Source organism: Narcine bancroftii, chromosome 13 (genome assembly GCF_036971445.1).
Source record: "Narcine bancroftii isolate sNarBan1 chromosome 13, sNarBan1.hap1, whole genome shotgun sequence".
Classification (NCBI taxonomy): Eukaryota; Metazoa; Chordata; class Chondrichthyes; order Torpediniformes; family Narcinidae; genus Narcine; species Narcine bancroftii.
This window is the reverse complement of record NC_091481.1, coordinates 43136692-43158474: the sequence shown is the minus strand read 5'-3', so window position 1 is coordinate 43158474 and position 21783 is coordinate 43136692. Positions and strand designations below refer to the sequence as shown.

Here is a 21783-nt window from a genome sequence, read left to right as displayed (position 1 = left end):
CTCATGATGAAATGGAGGGACAGACTCAATGGGGTGAATGGATTATTTCTGCTCCTACATCTTATGGTCTTCCCATTCCACATTTCCTTCTTTAATTTTACTTCTTGCTCCCTCCCCAGCCCTTGCACCCCTACATTTTATGGTTCCTATCTCCCCTTCCCACTCTCTCAAGAAAGTCCCAACACAAATCATCGACTGCCCATTTCTCCCCGTGGATGCTACCTGCTTCACTGCTCACTCCTGCTGTTATTTGTTTGCTCTTTACTGCAGTAATACATTCTTTGATGAATATTCTACTGCCATTTCCTCTTTTACGTTCTCAGCCACACACCACCCCCCCTCCACCAACCCACATGTCCCATCACACATTATGTTTCTATGCTTTGGATTGTTGAGTTGCCTGTTCTGCTCTTCTTTCTTGCATAATTAATACCTGCACACGTTGGACATTGGAAGAAGGTTCCCAAATTCCCAATGCATAAAGACCATATAACGGGACCAATTTCACCTTCTCTGGATGATCCCTGAATTATTTTAGCATTCTAAACATAGAACATAGAACACTGCAGCACTGTACAGGCCCTTCAGCCCTCAATTTTTTTTTCTCCAATAAAAAACTAAATCCTTCCCCATAACCCTCTGTTTTCCTTTCATCCATCTGTCTGTCTAAGAGTCTCTTAAATACCCATAATGTTTCAGCCTTCACCACCAGCCCTGGCAAGACATTCTAGGCACCCACAATTCTCTGTGTAAAAAAATGTACCCCTGATGTCTCCCCTAAATTTTCCTCCTTTCATTTTGTACATATGCCCTCTACTGACCCTGCCCTGGGAAACAGGTGCTGGCTGTCTATTCCCTCTATGCCTCTCATAATCTTGTAGACCTCTATCAAATCTACTCTCATCCTTCTATGCTCCAAAGTGAAATGTCCCAGGTCTGCTATTTTGCCTCATAAGACTTGTTCCCCAATCCAGGGAGCATCCTGGTAAATCTCCTCTGCACCCTCTCCACACCTTCCACATCCTTCCTACAATGAAGTGACCAGAACTGAACACAATACCCTAAGTGTGGTCTTAACAAAGATTTGTGGAGGTGTAACAGGAATTTAACCCCCCCCCCCCCCATTAATGAATCCCAGCATCCCATAGGCCTTCTTATCAACCTGTGCGGCAACCTTAAGGGATGTATAGGTTTGGATCCCAAGGTCCCTCTATTCATCCACACTCTTAAATAACCAACCATTAACGCTGTACTCAACCTTCTGGTTAGTCTTTCCAAAATACATCACCTCATACTTATCTGGATTGAAATCCATCTGGCACTATTCTGCCCATGTAACATTCAGCTCCATCCACAACTCCTCCAACCTTAATGTCATCCGCAAATTTACTGACCCTTACTTCCGCCTCTTAAATAATTAAGAAAGGTGATTGATTCCATTTAAAGCATAACCTACTAAATTTTGCAACAAATAAACAAACTACAGGAGTAATTCATGTGGGTGGGGTGGGGGGCAGGTGTCGAGCAGTCTCTGTGGGGCAAAAAGAATTGTTAAAGCTTGCATTCTGAGTTGGCTCCACTCTGAGGTTTGATAAAGCACTCTGACAAAAGCAGACTTCAGCTGAAACTGATGGGCCTCAAGCATTTACAAGGTGACCCCAGTTAAAAGGGGCCTTTTTAAGTTATCTGCACACACCAGATAAAATTTCTAGGCCAACCAAAATGCAATTGGAAAAGTTATTAACTTTGATAACTAAATGTAGGATATACTTCAAATGGAATAAAAACATTTCCCTCACTCACCAAAGCTCAAACACAGACCACCGTGTTCCTCAACCTGCCCCTTGTACACTGAGACAGCAATCTATCAGCTAAATACCTTTACATAAGACCATAAGACCTTTGAGCTGAATTTGGCCATTATGTCCACATGGCTGATTTACTGTCCTGTTTAACCCCATATTTCTCTCTTTTTTCCGTAACCCTTCCTGATCAAGAACTTACGACTTGGCTTCCACAGCAGTCTGTGGCATTGATTCACCATTCTCTGGATAAAGAAATCCCTCCTCTCAATGAGTATCTGCCTGCATATGCTTGATTTGTGGGAGTGGCATGTCACTCCATGTTGTATGATATTGGAGATGCAGTTTAAGGTGTTCGAATCTTTACCTTGATCTACCTTGCATGGTCATTGTACATTTTCCAGCATTGTTCCATTATGCAGATCTATAAATCTGTGGTGAGACCACATTTAGAATATAGTGCACTGATCTGGTCACCTCATTACAGGAAGGATGTGAAAACTATGGAGAGGGGGCAGAGGAGATTGATTAGGATGTTGCCTGGATTAGAAAATATGTCTTATGTAGCAAGGTTAGAAAAGCTGGGACTTTTCACTTTGGAGCACCAGAGGACATCTGTACAAAGTGAAGGGAGAAAAGTGTAGGGGAGATGTCAGGAGTAATTTTTTTTTTACACAATGCTGTGGGTATCTGCAATGCATTGCCAGGGGCTGGAACAATGGGGGCCAATAAGAAACACTAAGACAGGCCTATGGTTGAACAAAAATAGGGGATAAGTTTGGGAGGGTTTTTTAGTTAGTAATATTCTATGACCCTTGAAGACCTCCTGTCTTTCTTTCACCAGTATCTCTGGGTCCCAGTTTGCAAAACTGCTGCATTTTTGCCTCTACCTCTTGCCCCTCCATGGGCTACCCCTGCAGCAATCATGTGTGACAATCAGTGTGTGCGGGAACCCTGTTGTGATTGTTACAGTCAAGTGTCAACCCCAATGCAAATTCCAGCAACTGTTGTCTCACATGGAAGCAACACTAGACAAAATGTGCCTGGGCTATTGCACTGGGATCATGATGTACAGGATTAACAAGTGTGAATACAATTCTATTTAAAAGTCCACAATCAAAGCAAATTATTTTCCAGGCAACTCTCATAGTGGAACAAAGCCCAAAAGCTATTCATTACATTTAATCTTGACTTGAACATACAGTATTATCATTGCCATAAGTAAAATCCTGAACAATGCCAAACAAATATTTATCTGAAGTAAAACATAAAAGTCTGCAGAAACCATGGTTGAAGTAAAAGCACAAAGCTGGAGAAACTCAGCAGGTCAAGCAGTATCCTTTATAGAGCAAAGGTACAAATGCTTAACCCATGTTTCAGGCTTGAGCCCTTCATCAAGGTATGAAAAAATATCAGCAGGTGTCCTTGAGAGAGGTGGTCTCAAGGCAGGAGGTGATAGATGGGAGGGGAGGGAGGGACAACAGTGATCAAGGGGAGAAGGGATGGCTGGGTGGGTGGAGGGGGAAGGGAAGGAGGAGAACTGGAAAGGGGAGGGGGAGGGGGAGGGGAAAGAGGAGAGCAGGCTAGCAGAAACCGGAAAAGTTGATCTGGTTGGCCCAAACAGAAAATTAAGTGGTTCCTCCAATTTGAAGGTGATCTTAGATGGACAGACCATAAGGCCATGGACAGGCATGTGAGAATGGGAAAGTGACACAGAACTGGTTGGCTACTGGGAAGTCTCTGTTACTGGAGCGAAGGTGCTCTGTGAAGCGATCTTCCAATCTGCGCCAAGTCTCTCTGATGTAGAGAAGGCCACAAAGGGAGCACCGGATGCTGTAAAGCATTCCTGCGGATACACGTGAAGTGTTGCTTCATTTGAAATGCCTGTTTGGGGCCCTGGACCAAGGTGAGGGAGGACGTGTGAGTGCAAGTGTGGCAACTCCAGCGGCCACAAGAAAAGTTGTCGGGTGGGAGGGGGGCGATTGGTGGGGATGGAGGAGTGCATGAAGGAGTCACAGAAGGAGCAGTCTCGACAGAAGGCAGAGAGGGGAGGAGAAGCGAAAATTTGTCTGGTGGTGGGATCCTGTTGTAAGTGCTGGAAACTTCAGAGGATAATGTTTTGGATGTTGAGGCTGGTGGGGTACTAGGTGAGGATGAGGGGGATTCTATGTTTGTTGGGTCTGGGGGCAGAGGAGGCCAGGGCAGATGAGTGGGAAATGAAGGAGATGTGGGAGAGGGCTGAATTGATGGTCGTTGTGGGACTTAGTGGGCTTATAGTGTATGCCGGTGAAAAGCTTGTCTCCCGAGATGGAGACAGAGAGATCCAGGAGAGTGTTGTCAGAGATGGACCAGGTGAGTTTGAGATCTGATTCTGACATATGTAAGCTCTAGTTTAAAATGTATCCTCAAGTAATCTGTCACTGTTTCAGAATTTACATCAAGTGCTGATTATTCAGTGACTGTTTTAATGCAAAGTTGAACCTTTTGTCTTTGTTTCCATGAAAGGAAATGTTGCAGCACAATTGGAAACATGCTCAGATAAAAGACTGAGTGAGTCAACATGGCAAGCAGCACTTTCCGCTTATAGCACAGGTCTTGAGCTTTGTAAAAGTGCAGCATCTCAAGAGCTTGATCTAGAGGCAGACCTCCTCTTACACAAAGGTATAATATGAACTTGGTAACAATATGACTTGACAGTTAAACTTGCAATTAAAATAATGTATTGTTTGATTTGTACTTCCAGGAAGCCTTGTAGTTAGTTAGATCAAAAATGATTCAGAGATGTGGTGGATGAGGGAGCTTTACAAGATTCACAAACAAGACTGTATGGAGGCCCACTGTTTCTCCCCACACTCACCTACTCCTGACTCCATCCACTCTCCCCTTGTTCAGTCCCTTCCCACCTACATCCAAGACACCTCTCATGCTCTTCCCCACCATCTCATCTTCATTGTGGATGTTCAGCTCTCCACCTCCAATCCCCACCATTGAGGACTCAAAGTTCAATGTTTCCCTCCATCAACACTCTCATATGCGTGGCAGAACTTATGTTCATCCCCAATATTGATGCTTCTCATTTCCTTCAAATCATTGGTCACATGGGTCCCAGCTACGCCTGTCTTTTTGTTGTGTTACGGAGTACAGAGAACCAGGAAACCAGCAGCAATAGATATGCACCACAACACAAAGGGGTACTTAAACTAAAGTAGTTTTTAATTATATTTGAATAAGAAAACAGAATTAAATTTTAACTTATTACTTAACCTACTTAATCCCTCCCCCACCCCCCACCTAATACTAAGCGCAGGTGTGTGTGATGTGTATTTAAGATTAGAAAAGTTCTTTGGATCACAGTCCAATCTCACTTGTTGCAGGCAATTCTTGTACTGTGCACAGAAGTTAGCATTAACAAAGTTCACCGGTCTTTGGTGCTTAACAGGCAAATGATTACCACTTAGTAGGTTTCTTGTTGGTCTTCAGAGAGAGATTCCTTTTCCAGGACGAAACTTGCCACCTTCAGAGTTCTCCAGATGATCCTTCTGTTCAAAAAAATCCATCTGTCCATTGTGTTACGTTCCCTCGGCAATTCCTCACATTCTGGTTCTGATACCTGGTACCCCTCCAATCAGTTCAAGCCAGACTCCCAACAACAGTCTCCAGCAGCCCTTGGCTTCCACAGGTTCCCCACCTCGTGTTGCCAACAGCCTGCCGCATGTACTGGTCCCTCACCCACAGAGCCCCCTCACTGGTCCGCTGACATGGTTACTATCCCCACGGGTCATCTCCTCCGCTTCTCCTTCTCAGACAGGGGGTAGGGGTGGTAATTGTCCTGTTCTCTGGTGCCCTGCTCCAGACTTCCACTTCCCCAGAGCCTGCAGCCCCTCTTGGCTCCTGCTGATTAATAAGTGCTGCCATCTTGGGTGCAGACCTGCGGTTGTGGGATTTCAACAAAAGCCACCATCGGCTCCTTCAATGGGCGTGTCAACCCAACGGCATTCGACTGGGTGACTGGATCCTGCGGGAGCGCTGCATCTCTGCTCCCTCACTCCCCATGGGTCCACACCAGTGGTAGCGCTGCCGTTAAAGTGGCTCCGGCAGCACCGCCATCTTCACAGGGATTTTTATCAGGGATTTCGTGAAATGTGTGTAATAGTGCAGAATAAAAAGATTTTGTATTGTGTTACCAGTGTGTGGTGGTCATAACTCAATCACTTGTGAATCTAACCAGCATTTGTTCTTGACATTAATTGGATTGCTGTCATCAACATTCTCAGAATCACTACTAACCAGAAACTCAGTTGGGTTAACCACATAAATCCCAAGGTAACAAGAACAGAGCACGTACTGGCTGTCCTGTGGCAATGGTGTACCACCTGACAACCCACAGACTTCCCACCATCAACAAGGAGTGTGATGGAAAACTCCCCCAGTTTCCTGGATGAATGCAGCTCCCACAGCTCCCATGGACTTTGTCACCATTCAGCACAAAGCACCCCATCCACTATCCGAAACATCATGTTCTCCCACCACCAGCTCACAGTATCTCCAGTGTGCGTCAGCTGCAAAATTCACTCCAGTTATTGACCTTGGCTAGTCCAACAGTATTTCCGAAATCTATGATCCCTACCACCAAGAAGGACAAGGTTAGCAGAAACACCAGACTCATCCAGGTAAACACGCCATGTTGACTTGGAAATTTGCCAACGTTTCAGGTCCAAATCCTGGAACTGCTCAAGCAAAATCAATGTTGGAGTACCTTCACCAGAGAGACTGCTCTGAAGAGCAGTTGGTTTGGAAAGTAAATGCTAGCTTTGCCTGCAACATCTGTCACAAAACTGGATCAAGTTTTTCATGATTTGAAGCACTTACCCATAAGATAAAGGAGCAGAACAAGGCCATTCAGCCCATCGACTCCACTCCACTATTCCATCATGAGTTAATCCATTCTCTGGCAGCCCCACTCCCCTGCCTTCTCCCAATAACTATTAATACCGTGATTATTCAGATACCTGTCAATCTCTGCCTTATATACTGGCCTCCACAGCTGCCCATGGGAGCAAATTCCAGAGGTTTGACACTCAATGGCTAAAGAAATTCGATTACATCTCTGTTTTAAATGGGTGTGCTTCAATCCTGATGTTGTGTCCTCTTGTCCTGGACTCCCCTACCGTGGGAAACAACTTTTCCACATCTACTCTGTCCAGGTCCTTTCTACATTTGAAATGATTCTATGAAGTTCCCCCTCTTTCTTCTGAACTCCAAGGAGTCCAGTCCAAGAGCTGTAAAATGTTCCTTCATTGCAGGGATCATTCTTGTGAATCTTCTCTGAACCCTCTTCAATGCCAGCACATTCTTTCTTAAATAAGGAGCCCAAAACTGTACCCTGTTCTCTATTAGGTCTCACCAGTGTCTTAAAGACTTAACATCACCTCCCTGCTCTTATATTCCTGTCCCTCCAGATGTGATTGGCAACATTGCATTCACCTTCTTCACCATTGACTCACCCTCGACATTAGCCTTTAGGGTATGTTGCACGAGGACTTGCAAGTACCCTCCAAATTTTGAATTTTTCTCGCCATCTAAATACACTAAAAATAACCCTGGTTCCCAATACCTATGGGGATTGATAAATGCTGGATAAGTGAGTTTTCCGGTTGCTTGAGAGTCACTTTTACAATGCCTAACTAATACACCTGCATTAAGAGTAAACAGTTTAAAAGGCAAAAAGTACTATACTTACACTGAACAAACTTCAGTTGAATTAATTTTGTTCCTTAAAATAATTTACTGTATTTTCAGTCATGTTCTTTGAAAATATTCAACTGCCGCTGCATCTATAGGTTCCTCCCCCTCCAATGAGCCGCCCGAAAGATGAACAATAATGTTATAGATAATTAACCCCCCTCCCTATCCAAATTTACAGATAAAGCCTTATTAATATACGTAATAATATACAATAAAGATGAAGACTCTTACTAAACAGGATAAGTCAGCTCAACAGTGGGCAGCATCAACCAGCTCTTCATCCAATGCTATGCTGCAGTGGTCCAACACAGGAAATGGCCGTCAAACATGACAATCAAGCAAACAGCACGCAGGATGAGACACCCGCTCCCATAGGCTGCAGGACAAGCAGTGGAATTGACCAATTGTGGATCACAGATGGTCCAATCCGGGCCTGTGCATTCAGAATAGCCAATTGGCAGCCAGCCCTGCTCAAGCCATGCCCTGGTGGTGATGTGGCTGGCTGCCTATAAAAGGCAGAGCTGTAGCCCAATAAGTCAGTGTTGATTATATTCCCTTCGTGTGAGTCTTCTTTCTTCAACCTCGAGCTATTACCATAGCAACCCCGCTACAGTGCCATTTTATTCAAACACAACTTTATTCAAATAGCTGATATGAGCAAAGGACGACTAAGGCACTTTGCTGGCTGAATATTTGCTCCCATCTTCACCGTTACTTCAGAGAACAGTTACTTTTTTAATTTTAAACTTTTCTTTACATTTTTATTTATTTTTATTTTTATTGTTTTTTATTTATTTTCCTCAATATTTTTGCCGGTTGCTTCAGATTGTTGGTTGCTTGAAATCTAAAAATCCCATTTTTAAAATCTATCCAAGTTACTCTGCTGCCTTTCCATTTCCTCCATCTGCAAACTTAGTCGCAAGGCCATTGATTCTACAATCTAAATCATTAACATACGATGTAAAAAAGAAATGGCCCCTGTGGAACACTACTGGTAACCAGTAGCCAATCAGAATCAGACCCCTTTATTCCCATTCTCTGTTTCCTGATGATCCCAATGTTCTACCCAAGCTAGTATTTTTCCTGTGATTCCATGGGCTCTCATCTTGTTTACTAGCCTCATGTGAGGTACCTTGTCAAAGGCCTTTTCAAGATCCAAATATATGTCCTTCCTTATAATAGCTCTAGCACACCTGCCCACCAGGATATTAGGTTCATTGAGAAAGATTTTCCCTTAAGAAATCTTGGTCTATCTTCTCATGCACCTCCAAGTACTCTCTAGACTCATCCTTGATAATTGACTCCAATAACTTCCCACCGATGTAGGGCTAACAGGTCTATCATATTCTTTCTGCTCCCTCTGTCCCTTTTTAAATAGCAGAGTGAGCTTTTCTAGATTTCCAGAACCATGTTAGAATCTATTAATTCTTAGAAGATTATTTCTAATGCCTTCACAATCTCAATAGCTACTTCTCTCAGAACTCAAGGGTACATTCCTTCTGGTCAAGGAGACTCTGCCGTTAGACCATTCAGCTTCTGGTGATCATGACTGCACTCACCTCTCTTCCCTGATCTGCTTGAAAGTCCGGTCTACTATTAAGCTCTTCCTCTGTGAAGATTGATGTAAAATATCCATTAAATTCCTCTGCCATCTCCTTGTCTCCCATTACATTTTCTCCAGCGTCACTTTCTATCAGCATGTGTACAACTCCCATCAGGGTCTCCTTACATTTCCAGTTTCTTAATTCTACCGAGAGGAATTCTATATCTTCTGATCCAATGTCTCATCTCTCCAAAGATTTAATTCCATTTTTAATCAGCAGAATCACCCCACCCCATCCGCCTTCCTCCCTGTCCTTCCCATCTCTGGTCTTTCAGCCATGACCCAGTGATAGTCACAATGTCAACTACCAGCTGCTCATCTAGATCATCAACCATATTTCTTAAACTGAAGGCATTCATCCCCCTTTACAATTTTGTTTCCAAAGTTCTCCAAGTTAAATCCTTAATCTTGTGCTTGCAATTTTTCCCTATTGACTGCCTATCCTTCCACACAATCTCACTACACGGTACATCACCTTGTGTATTTTCTGCCAAATTCACTGTGCTCCAATCGCCCTGCAAACTGGTTTAAACTGTCCCCAAAGCTCTAGCAAACCAGCCAACAAGGATATTAAACACCATCCTGCACACATGCAACTGGATGCACCTCTTGCTGGAGTAATTATCAGGGACACGTGCAGCTGGATGCACCTCTTGCCTTTGTAATTATCAGGGACACTTGCAGCTGGATGCACCTCTTGCCTTTGTAATTATCAGGCACACGTGCAGCTGGATGCACCTCTTGCCTTTGTAATTATCAGGGACACTTGCAGCTGGATGCACTTCTTGCCGGAGTAATTATCAGGGACACTTGCAGCTGGATGCACCTCTTGCCGGAGTAATTATCAGGAACACGTGCAGCTGGATGCACCTCTTGCCTTTGTAATTATCAGGGACACGTGCAGCTGGATGCACCTCTTGCCGGAGTAATTATCAGGGACACGTGCAGCTGGATGCACCTCTTGCCTTTGTAATTATCAGGGACACTTGCAGCTGGATGCACTTCTTGCCGGAGTAATTATCAGGGACACGTGCAGCTGGATGCACCTCTTGCCTTTGTAATTATCAGGGACACTTGCAGCTGGATGCACCTCTTGCCTTTGTAATTATCAGGGACACGTGCAGCTGGATGCACCTCTTGCCTTTGTAATTATCAGGGACACTTGCAGCTGGATGCACCTCTTGCCTTTGTAATTATCAGGGACACGTGCAGCTGGATGCACCTCTTGCCTTTGTAATTATCAGGGACACGTGCAGCTGGATGCACCTCTTGCCTTTGTAATTATCAGGGACACGTGCAGCTGGATCCACCTCTTGCCGGAGTAATTATCAGGGACACGTGGAGCTGGATGCACCTCTTGCCTTTGTAATTATCAGGGACACTTGCAGCTGGATGCACTTCTTGCCGGAGTAATTATCAGGGACACGTGCAGCTGGATGCACCTCTTGCCGGTGTAATTATTGGTGACACTTACAGCTGGATGCACCTCTTGCCTTTGTAATTATCAGGGACACTTGCAGCTGGATGCACTTCTTGCCGGAGTAATTATCAGGGACACGTGCAGCTGGATGCACCTCTTGCCGGAGTAATTATCAGGGACACTTGCAGCTGGATGCACCTCTTGCCGGAGTAATTATCAGGGATACTTGCAGCTGGATGCACCTCTTGCCTTTGTAATTATCAGGGACACTTGCAGCTGGATGCACCTCTTGCCGGAGTAATTATCAGGGATACTTGCAGCTGGATGCACCTCTTGCCTTTGTAATTATCAGGGACACTTGCAGCTGGATGCACTTCTTGCCGGAGTAATTATCAGGGACACGTGCAGCTGGATGCACCTCTTGCCGGTGTAATTATTGGGGACACTTACAGCTGGATGCACCTCTTGCCGGTGTAATTATCAGGTCAACTGCAGCTTGATGTACCTCTTAGTGGTGTAATTATCAGGGACACTTACAGCTGGATGCACCTCTTGGCAGTGTAATTATCGGGGACACGAGCAGCTGGATGCAACACTACCCAATATAATTATCAGGGACACTTGCAGCTGGATGCTCCTCTTTCCAGTGTAATTATCAGGGACACGTGTAGCTGGATGTATCTCTTGGAGGTGTAATTATCGGAGACTCTTGCAGCTGGATGCACCTCTTGATGATGTAATTATGGGGGACACTTACAGCTGGATGCACCTCTTTCCAATGTAATGATCTTGCTGTCCCAGATTCTCCACATGCTGCAATGGAAGACACGCTGCTCTCGCTGCCATATCCACCACCTATTCTGAGTTTCTATGCAAAGATATTACCTGACTTACCTGTAGCACGTACTCAGCCTCTGCTCGCTGAAGCCTCTCACCCCAAAGCCTCTAACTCTCCACTCCTACACTGGGCTACTCCCACACTGGCCACTCCAACAATTTCTGCTCCGCTTGTGCCTGCTTTACTTTTATTTGTTCCTGCTGATGAATGGCGTTCTGATTGATCTTCAGTGGCATCACTAGGGGTTGGTTTCATCTCGTGCGATAACTCATGTTGTCGCCTCTCCCTCGCCCCCACCATGGACCTCCTCCCATACCAGACCTTTAGTAATTTTTTTTGTACTAATGTTTCTCCTAAATCATAATTCCCATATATCACTGGAAGAAATGCCAATAATACTAAGATAAACAATGAGCAAAATTAAAATTACACCTTTAAATTACAGTAGCAATGAAAACAACAGTGTCTTGCAGCGAGTGTCAACAAAACCACTTGATTTGAAGCGTTGTAGCAATTGGGGAATAATGACAGCTCTGACCAGAGCTCATTAGAATGTTCAAAAGTAAACAGGCATCGGGATTTAGGCTTGTAGGGATAGTGATACATGTAAACTGGGCTTATGAAAAATGTTTTTGTTGTTATAACTAACTACAGGGATATTTTTATAAAAATAATAAATTTCTACTAAAACACTGCCCAAAAATTTTATAGATAGTCATTTTGGTGTCACCCACTTCTTCTGATGGTGTCACCCGGTGCGATTTGCATCCTCCTAGTGACACCAGTGTTGGTCTTCTAAAACCCCAAGCCATGCAAACGCTCCTTTTTCAGCTCTTCCTCCCGACTTGTGCGTAGTGCTCTCTTTCAATTGGTCTGCTAGAGCCCACTGGGGCTTTTATAGAGCAGGTTTACATCGATTATATCAGAAAATGTAACTCTGATGTGATACTTTCTATTGCACATCCTCATTACGTGAAAGCAAGATGTCATTTCAATATCAGAAAGTTGCTCAAATATATAATTTTTTTTCAGGAATAGTTCTGCGCCAATTGTCAGAAATCCATTCTGCGAGAAGCCTTGAAGCTGCAAATTATTTGATGGAAGCCATCAACATTACTCAATTTCATGGGCAAAATATCTGGTAAGCTTAATGAGATTGGCAAAAGTTTGAACAGTGTTACCCACATAATTCTTCCTGTGTCTGCATGGGTTTCCTCAGGATACTCTGGTTTTACCCCACCCTTCAAAAACAATATGATGATTGTAAGTTCATCGGTGTATTTAGGTGGCTGGGCTTGTGGGCTGTAAGAGCCTGCTACTGTGCTGTATTTATATTAAAAAATCATAGGTAATGCTGAGCTCATATAGAGGGAAGGAAATATGGGGTGGCAGTAAAAAAAAGGAAGAAAATTGGGAAGACGTCTCTTTGAGCTCTGCAGGTTTGCGATATGAGGAGAGATTGGAAGAATTTGAGGAGATCTTATTAAAACTTACAAAATTCTTGCAGGACTCAATGTACCCGAGGAGTCAAAATCCAAGAGTAACCTATCAAAAGGAGGGGTGGGACAGAGAGGAGACCTATTTCACAAAGGCAGAATGGGTGAAGACATTCCTACTACCCTTTGTCATGAATGGGTGGCCACTCAATTTAATCTCCCATTCATTTGTTGACCAGATCACGTTGTTTACAGAGAAAATATCAACTTCACATCAACCCTATCATTTTTATACATTTCAACAAGATCCCCTCTTATTATTCCAAACTCAGGAGTATCAAATTACAGGTAGTCCTCAACTTATGACTGTAATTGGAACCAAAGGATTGGTCGTAAGTCAGATTCACCTGTCTTAATGAGGTCTTAAGCAATTTTTTAAAATAACAGACTTGCCTTTCAGGAATCAATTGGTGAATTGGTAGGGAGACCAGAGATGCACAATGTATTCCCAATGGGGGCTCTAGGGTGCTTTGTATTTTCAATGAGATGTCTTTCCTCTTGTTCTCAAAACTTATGCTGTGTAATTCAATGTTCCATTTGCCTCTCTAATGGCTTGTGAGGAGGAGAGCTCAGCCAGTGCCTATGACACGAGCATGACTACATACAGGATCATTTTTGTGTTTTCTAGGCTGATAAGGCAGGCATATTTGGAACTCGTTTTGTTGTACCTTTCCCTTTCTAACGAGGAGGAGAAAGAATCGGAGAACCGTCTTAGACAGGACCAAGCAGACAATAAACTGTCTGTGAAATCAGGAATCATCTCAGTTCCGAAACAGGGCAAAAGAAAGGTAAGACAACATTAATTATCAGTATGCTTGGTACTATAAATAAAGGATTCGGATAAAATGCCGGCAGTGTAGCATTTTTATCGTGTTGAGGTTATATTTCTATAAACAGGAATATTGGATATGACACCACTCATGTTATGCCATCTGGTCCAGGTTTTTGCCTTTTGGAGGCAACATCTCTCAGCTTTAATACACCTGGCAACTTCCTTAATATGTGTGAAAATCAAAATGCACAAGCTGGAAATCGAAAATAAAAATATATAAATGCAAGTCAGGCTACTTCTGTGGGATGAGAAGCAGAGGTGGTTTCAGATCGGAGATCCTCCATCGCAACAGAAAAGGAGACAAAAGAAATTTGTTAGGCTGTAGGGAGTGTGACGAGAGGAGGGTGTAACAGATTTGTGTTAACCTTTAATTTAATGTTAAACTATATTTCTCCTATATAAATATGTCTTAGTAAAGTAAATTATATTGTAATGTAGCGTGCTGGATGCAAGCGAGTGAACAGACTGGAGACACAGATGGTGACCCCTGAGGTCACAGCAGGAATGTTTATTTAAACTTTGCGCTCTTGCTTTTCAGCGGGGTTGGTGGCCAGGTTTCACAGTTTCTGACGGAGATGCTGCAGGTTCACACAGGGGTCCTGGAGCTGTTGTGAGGACAGGGATAAGAACTGACGGCACTCTGAGGGTCTCACCATAGAGTAGTCCTCTTTGGGGGCCCTGTGAATGCCCAGGAGGACACAGGGAAGCTCATCCACCCAATTAGGGCCGTCAAGGTGTGCCATCAAGGATGTCTTGAGGTGGCGGCAGAACCACTCAACAACACCATTGGTATGCAGTGCCCAGGAGTTTGGCCAGGTCGGTCAACAGGGACAATGTGAATTAGGCTCCATGGTTTGTGGTGATGTGTGATGGAACACTGAAACAGGCAATCCAGGAGGAGAGGAATGCCCTGGTGCAGGTGTCTGAGGCTATTTCAGGAAGGGGAACTGCCTTGGGTCACCTGGTGTACCTGCCCACCATTGTAAGAAGGCTGCTGCTCCCCTATGTACGGGGAGAAGCCAAACAATGTCCACATAGACATGCTAGAAAAAACATGTAGTGGGTTTGATCTCCTGAACTGATGGCTGGGTGTGGATCTGGACTTTTTTCCAGTTGGCAGTCTGGGCATGCACAAGCCGACTCTGATGCATGTGTGTAGGCTGTGCCAGACAAACCTGGTGGAGATCATGTGGACTGTGGTGTGGATGGAGGGGTGAGAGAAACCATGTATTAGGTGGAACACCTCCTTTTGCCATTTCGCTGGGACCACTGTCCGAGGGATCTCAGTGGAGACGTTGCAGAGGATAGTGGTCTTGCCATCGTCGAAGGGCAGGTCCACTAGCTGAAGGCCAGTCAGTGCTGTGCGGAAATAGGTTGTGTCTGGGTTGGTCTTTTGTATGTTGGCCAACTCATAGTAGTCTACACCCTACGACAAGGGGCAGATGGCTGACCTGGAGAGAGCGTCCGCAACAAAATTGTCTTCGGCATTCCATCACACATCACCACGGACCATGGAGCCTAATTCACATCGTCCCTGTGGTCCAACCTGGCCAAACTCCTGGGCACTGACCTGCACTACACCACTGCATGCGTATTTCAGTGATGAATTCGGAGATGTACGACAGATGTTGCTGCTGACGAGCCGATCAGGGATCGGAGACTTTGGTGAGGGTGAAGGTCAGTGATTTGTGGTCTGTGAAGACCGTGAAGTTTCCGCCCTTGAGAAGTACTAGATATGGTGAATGGCCAAGTACAGAGCCAGCAGTTCCCAGTCAAAGGCACTGTACTTGCGCTCAGGTGGGTGCAAATAGCAACTAAAAAAGACAAGTAGCTTCCATGTATTGTCTATGAACTGCTGGAGAGTGCTCCTATCACTGTGTGGTTGGGGCCTCCAAATGTAGCGTGCTGGATGTTGTTAGGTAAAAACATCATGAGCTGGGAATGTAGAGGGAGTCTCTCAGTGCAGGGCCATAACAAGATGCAGTTGTGACCTTGTACTCTCAAGATAAGAGTGGGGATGACAAATTGATGTGCAGGAGGCTAACAGAGAGGGACAGCAACAGTTTATTCATTGGACAATGTCATGGTATGATAATTTACTAAGTACGTATCCTAAGGTATATAAAAAACACCATTTTCTGATAACGGCAGAATGCGCCTTCTCCAACTAACACTGTTAGTTGCAAGTGTTACAATCCGGCAATAAAGAACAAAGAACCTTGATTTCGACTCAGTCTGGTGTTTGACTCACTCATTCATGAACAAAGCAGACCTAACAATGTGAGCGAGTGAACAGACTGGAGACACAGTGTGCGAGCTCTGAGGTCACAGCAGAAATGTTTATTTAAACTTTCCACACTTGCTTTTCAGCTGTGCAGCCAGACTGTGTGTATGCTCTGGGTGCTTGCGTCATGCTGACGCAAGCGCGCACACCACCTTCCGTCATGGAGTGGAAGAGATGGAAGAGTTTCGCATAATAAGCAGGGCAGTTCATTGCAGCAAATTTGTGCATCGCCACAATATCTGTATTCTTGGTAAATTAGTTATGGACTGGTACAGGGACACACACAGTTCACAGCACATTTACAGAACAGCATTGTTTTCAGAGAAGAGATTTAATTTTTTGGAGTCAACATGTCTTGGAAAGACAGAACTAATGGATTTGAAGTGAGTCTTAATTATTCAAGAATAATGAAGTGTTTGCTTTATCAAAAACTGAAGTATCTAAGTACTCAATAAGAACTGCTGAAGGAAGCCATCTGTTTATAAACTAAACCACAAGGCCTCTTGAACAAAAGAAATGAAACTCAGAGCCATGTGAGTGATATACTTAAGCCTATGAAATAGAAGTGAGGTAATCTTTTGGAGTCATGTGGTCTACAAGACACATGGTTTACAAGAAACTGAGGTTTGCAACTGTTTAAAATTCCAATAACTGATCATATGATTTTAAAGAATTGGAACTGACCTCATTGATGATGTAAATGGTCACATGATTTGGAGAAATATCAAATTTAGACATTTTTGATTCAATTCAGTTTGGAGTTGACAGAAGTCAAAACCCTGTGACACACAGCGGTTGAAACATTGTGAAAGACAGGGTTGAGGTACCAGAATTGGTGCTGATGTGTATGTTACACCTGGGTAAAGGGGAACACAGAATCAGTAGCTTTTGAAATAAGGACCACTTTGCTGTCTCTTTGGAAAAGAGGACAGATTTCTACTGTATGGCCTCTTCATTTAACTCTTGTGTGGGTTTGTGAATTCATAATGAAAGAAAATAACCACATTCCCTGTCTCATGGAAAAGAGGGCAGAATTGTGAGTAAAGAGGCCTGAAGACAAAATGTTTAAAAGCGCTTTGTAATTATTTCTGAACTGAGAATTTAACAATAAAATGATGCTGAAGTTTTAAAAATTGACTTTTCAGAGTGGGACACACATACATTTACATTTTACATTAAGTTTAGAGATAAGTAAGAAATGTTATGTTATTAATAATTTCATTAAAAAACTATTATTTTGAATTTACCACTGTCAGGTGAATTTTCCATTGCTTTTCCTATGTTAGTGCTAACAAAGTCCCTTTAGTCCCAAAAATAATGAAGAGAGTTGTTAGTTTGTACAGGTGTCTGTGATCACTTAAAACACGAAGGTAAGCTGTAAACTAGGTTAACCGGCAATTAATCTCGACAATGAGTGGATGGGAGCAGTACTGCACCTCTCCTTCTGCCTGAGCATGTTGCAGCCTTCAGGAATCAATCCTGAATTCTACAGCTTCAGGTCATTTGATTTATGGTAATGTCGGTTGTCCACCTGTGATATTGCCAGCTTGCTTGTTGATTCTTTTGATTTTTTTTCCTTTCTGGGGCTGGGCCTTCACACTCTAAATTTTGTAACACTTGCACTCTATGTCTATGTTCTCGCCAAGTTTATTGTCGTCGGATTGTACACGTTCAGCCCAAAGAAATAGTGTTCTCCGGACTTCAATGCAAAACATGCAGACACACAACCATATTTAACACACATACAAACAATACATATGCAGGACAAATATTTCACCTGCCCACATAAAGAAATAAATGTTGTTTTGTACATATAAGAGACTCAGAGGGTCAGTATGAGCAGTTCCTTTGGTCATTCAGCGATCTTGCTGCCCATGGGAAGAAGCTGTTCCTTAGCCTGGTGGTGTTGGCTCTGATCCTCCTGTATCTCTTCCCCAACAGGAGCAGCTTAAAGATTATGTGTGCAGGGTGGATAGGGTCCTCAATGATTTTATGTGCCCTCTTCAGACAACGATACTGGTAGTTTACATTGATAGAGGGGGAGGGAGACTTCAGTGATCCTCTCTGCCTCTCTTATGGTGCTGTGAGATTGACCTCTGATCCATTTCTCTGCAGCTACTGTACCACACTATGATGGAGCCATCAGGATACTGTACAAAGAGCTCCTATCGAGGGTTGGCATTATGGTGGTCAGTAGTCTCGCCCACTTCAGTCTGCTCAGGAAGTGTAGTCACTGTTGCTCCTTCCTGTCAAATGAGGAGTGCCCATGACAAGTCGCTAGTTAAATGAACTCCAAGTAGTTGTTCCTGGTCCTCCTGAAGTCCACGTTGAGACTCAGGTTGTTCCTCTCACTCCGTTTCACGAGATTTCCCACCCCTTCTCTGCAGTGTGACTCATTGTTGTTGCTGATGAGGTGTGTCATCCACAAACGTGATGACACTCTAGGACACACATGTTAAACTCAGGCCCACGGGCCAATTTGGCCCGTGATATAATTATATTTGGCCCACAAGATCATATCAAATATGTATTAGAGCTGGCCCGCTGGCCGCCGTGCCAGTATAGCGCAAGCACAGCTAACACTACAAATCCCAGAGTGCTTTGCAAATGCATTGGCACCGGCCCGTCAGCCCGCTAATCGCCCCCACCTCCTCTGTTTACTTTCATTAGGCATCTGCGACCTGTCGCCCAACTCACATGTAATAAACCCCTTACGAAAAATGGCCAAACCAAAGACAGAAAACAGGACCTTTCAAGACAGGTGGGAGGCAAACTCTGACCCCAGAGTTTGATGAACTTGCATCTAAGAAGAGATGCCAAGTATCTGGTTTAGACCCAGGTGCATCAGGGTAAATCACAGTGTAGCAAGCTAAGCTTGGATTCATATTTTCTTTGGTTCACTTTGGACTGTTCATAGTTGAAAGATTGGATTTTCATTGAAGCAAGTTGTTATTTTTTTGACTTGTTGGTTTGTGAAAAAAAATACATTTAAAAGGAGCTTAAAGGCTATAGAGAAATATTATTTATTGAATATTTCTCATTTGTTAATGCTTCTTCTGGAAAGAGTTTAACTAAAACTATTATTAAACATTTATTTTAATAAGAAAAAGTTTAACATTACATATGTTCAAAGAAGAGAAAACATGCAGATAACCATATAACCACTTACAGCACAGAACAGGCCAGTTCAGCCCTACTAGTCCATGCCATAACAAATCCCACCCTCCTAGTCCCACTGACCAGCACCCAGTCCATACCCCTCCAGTCCTCTCCTATCCATGTAACTATCTAGTCTTTCCTTAAATGTAACCAATGATCCCGCATCTACCACGTCTGTCGGAAGCTCATTCCACATCCCTACCACCCTTTGTGTAAAGAAATTTCCCCTCATGTTCCCCTTCTAATTTTCCCCCTTCAATCTTAAACCATGCCCTCTAGTTTGAATCTCCCCCACTCTTAATTGAAAAAGCCTATCCACATTTACTCTGCCTGTCCCTTTTAAAATCTTAAACACCTCTATCAAGTCCCCTCTCAATCTTCTACACTCCAGAGAAAAAAGCCCGAGTCTGCACAACCTTTCCCTGTATTTCAAACCTTGAAATGCTGTCAACATTCTCGTCAACCTTCTCTGCACTCTCTCTATTTTGTTTATATCTTTCCTATAATTTGGTGACCAAAACTGTACACAGTACTCCAAATTTGGCCTCACCAATGCCTTGTACAATTTCATCATAACCTCCCTACTCTTGAATTCAATACTCTGATTTATGACGGCCAACATTCCAAATGCCTTCTTCACCACACCATCTACCTGAGTATCAGCCTTGAGGGTACTATTTACCACAACTCCTAAATCCCTTTGTTGCTCTGCACATCTCAATAGCCTACCATTTAATGCATATGACCTATTTAGATTTGCCTTTCCAAAATGTAACACCTCACACTTATCTGTATTAAATTCCATCAGCCATTTCTCAGCCCACACCTCCAGCCTTCCTAAATCACCTTTTAATCTACGGTAATCATCCTCACTGTCCACAACACCACCAAACTTTGTATCATCCACAAACTTGCTTATCCAATTCTCCACCCCTACTTCCAGATCGTTAATATATATAACAAACAATAGTGGACCGAGGACCTATCCCTGAGGAACTCCACTGGTCACTGGCCTCCAATTGGACAAACAATTTTCTACCACTACTCTCTGACACCTCCCATCCAACCATTGCTGAATCCATTTCACTACCTCCTTATTTATACCTAATGCCTCCACCTTTTTTCCTAACCTCCTGTGGGGAACTTTGTCAAAAGCTTTACTAAAGTCTAAATAGACAACATCCACAGCTTTCCCTTCATCAACCTTTTTTGTAACCCCCTTGAAAAACTCAATCAGGTTTGTCAAGCAAGATCTACCCCTGACAAAACCATGCTGATTACTCCCTAGCAATCCCTGTACCTCCAAATAATTGTAAATACCATCCCTCAGAACACTTTCCATCAACTTGCCCACCACAGACGTCAGACTCACGGGCCTATAATTCCCAGGTTTACATTTAGACCCTTTCATAAACAGCGGAACCACATGCCAATCCTTTGGCACTACCCCCATGGCAAGTGACATCCTAAATATCTCTGTTAATGGCCCCATTATCTGTCCACTTGCCTCCCTGAGTGTCCTTGGGAATATTTTGTCCGGTCCTGGAGATTTATCCACCTTTATCTTTTTCAACACAGCCATCACTACCTCCTCGGTTATCCTTATATGCTTCAATACCTCCCCACTATTTTTCTTTACCTCAACTGGTTCAATATTTTTTTCCCTAGTGAATACCGAGGCAAAGAAATCACTCAAAATTTCCCCCATTTCCTCTGACTTCTCACTCAGCCTACCCTCATTATCTACAAGGGGTCCAATTTTATCCCTTACTAATCTTTTACTTTTAATGTACTTATAGAAACCCTTTAGATTTATTTTTACTCTGTCTGCCAAAGCCTCTTCGTGTCTTTTTTTGGCCTTTCTAATTTCTTTCTTAAGATTCCTTCTACACTCCTTGTAGTCCTCCTTCAAATTGTCAGCTCTCTGTTCTTTATAGCTCTTGTACACCTCCCTTTTTCTCCTAACCAAATTTCCAATATTCCTTGAAAACCAAGCCTCCCTATGACTTCCAGCCTTTCCTTTGATCCTCACTGGGACTACTCTGTACCCTCAAAATTTCTTTTTTGAATATCCTCTATTTCTCATTTATACCCTCACCTGAAAATATCCTGTCCCACTCAATACTCCCCAAATCCCTTCTTATTCTTTCGAAATTTGCTCTTCTCCAATCCAGAACCTCAACTTTAGGCCCCTCCTTGCTCCTCCCTAAAACTACCTTAAAACTAACAGAATTATGATCCCTAGACCCAATTGGATCTCCAACATTAATGTCTGATACCTGACCTAGCTCGTTCCCTAACAGGAGATCCAGTATTACACTGTCCCAAGTCAGTTCTTCTACTAATTGATTCAGAAAACAATCTTGAACACATTTAACGAACTCTAGCCCATCCAGCCCTCTAACTGTATGGGTATCCCAATCAATGTGAGGGAAGTTAAAATCTCCCATGATCACTACCTTATGATTCTCACACATATACGCTATCTCTCTACACATTTGTTCCTCTAGTTTTTTTGACCCATTTGGTGGTCTGTAATACACCCCTATTAGCACCCTCATGTCTCCTTCACCCCTCAATTCCACCCAAACAGCCTCACTGGAC

At 43.5% G+C, this 21783-nt stretch overlaps 1 protein-coding gene across 1 annotated transcript in view; it reads left to right on the top strand.

Moving 5' to 3' along the window:
• cfap54 (cilia and flagella associated protein 54) overlaps nt 1-21783 on the top strand; it is a 1315566-nt gene that overhangs the window by 1206302 nt on the left and 87481 nt on the right. Inside the window, exons 58-60 of the mRNA XM_069909968.1 lie at nt 4308-4463; nt 12441-12549; nt 13533-13692. Of these exons, the coding sequence (XP_069766069.1) occupies nt 4308-4463; nt 12441-12549; nt 13533-13692 (425 nt within the window). The remainder of the gene's footprint in view (nt 1-4307; nt 4464-12440; nt 12550-13532; nt 13693-21783) is intronic.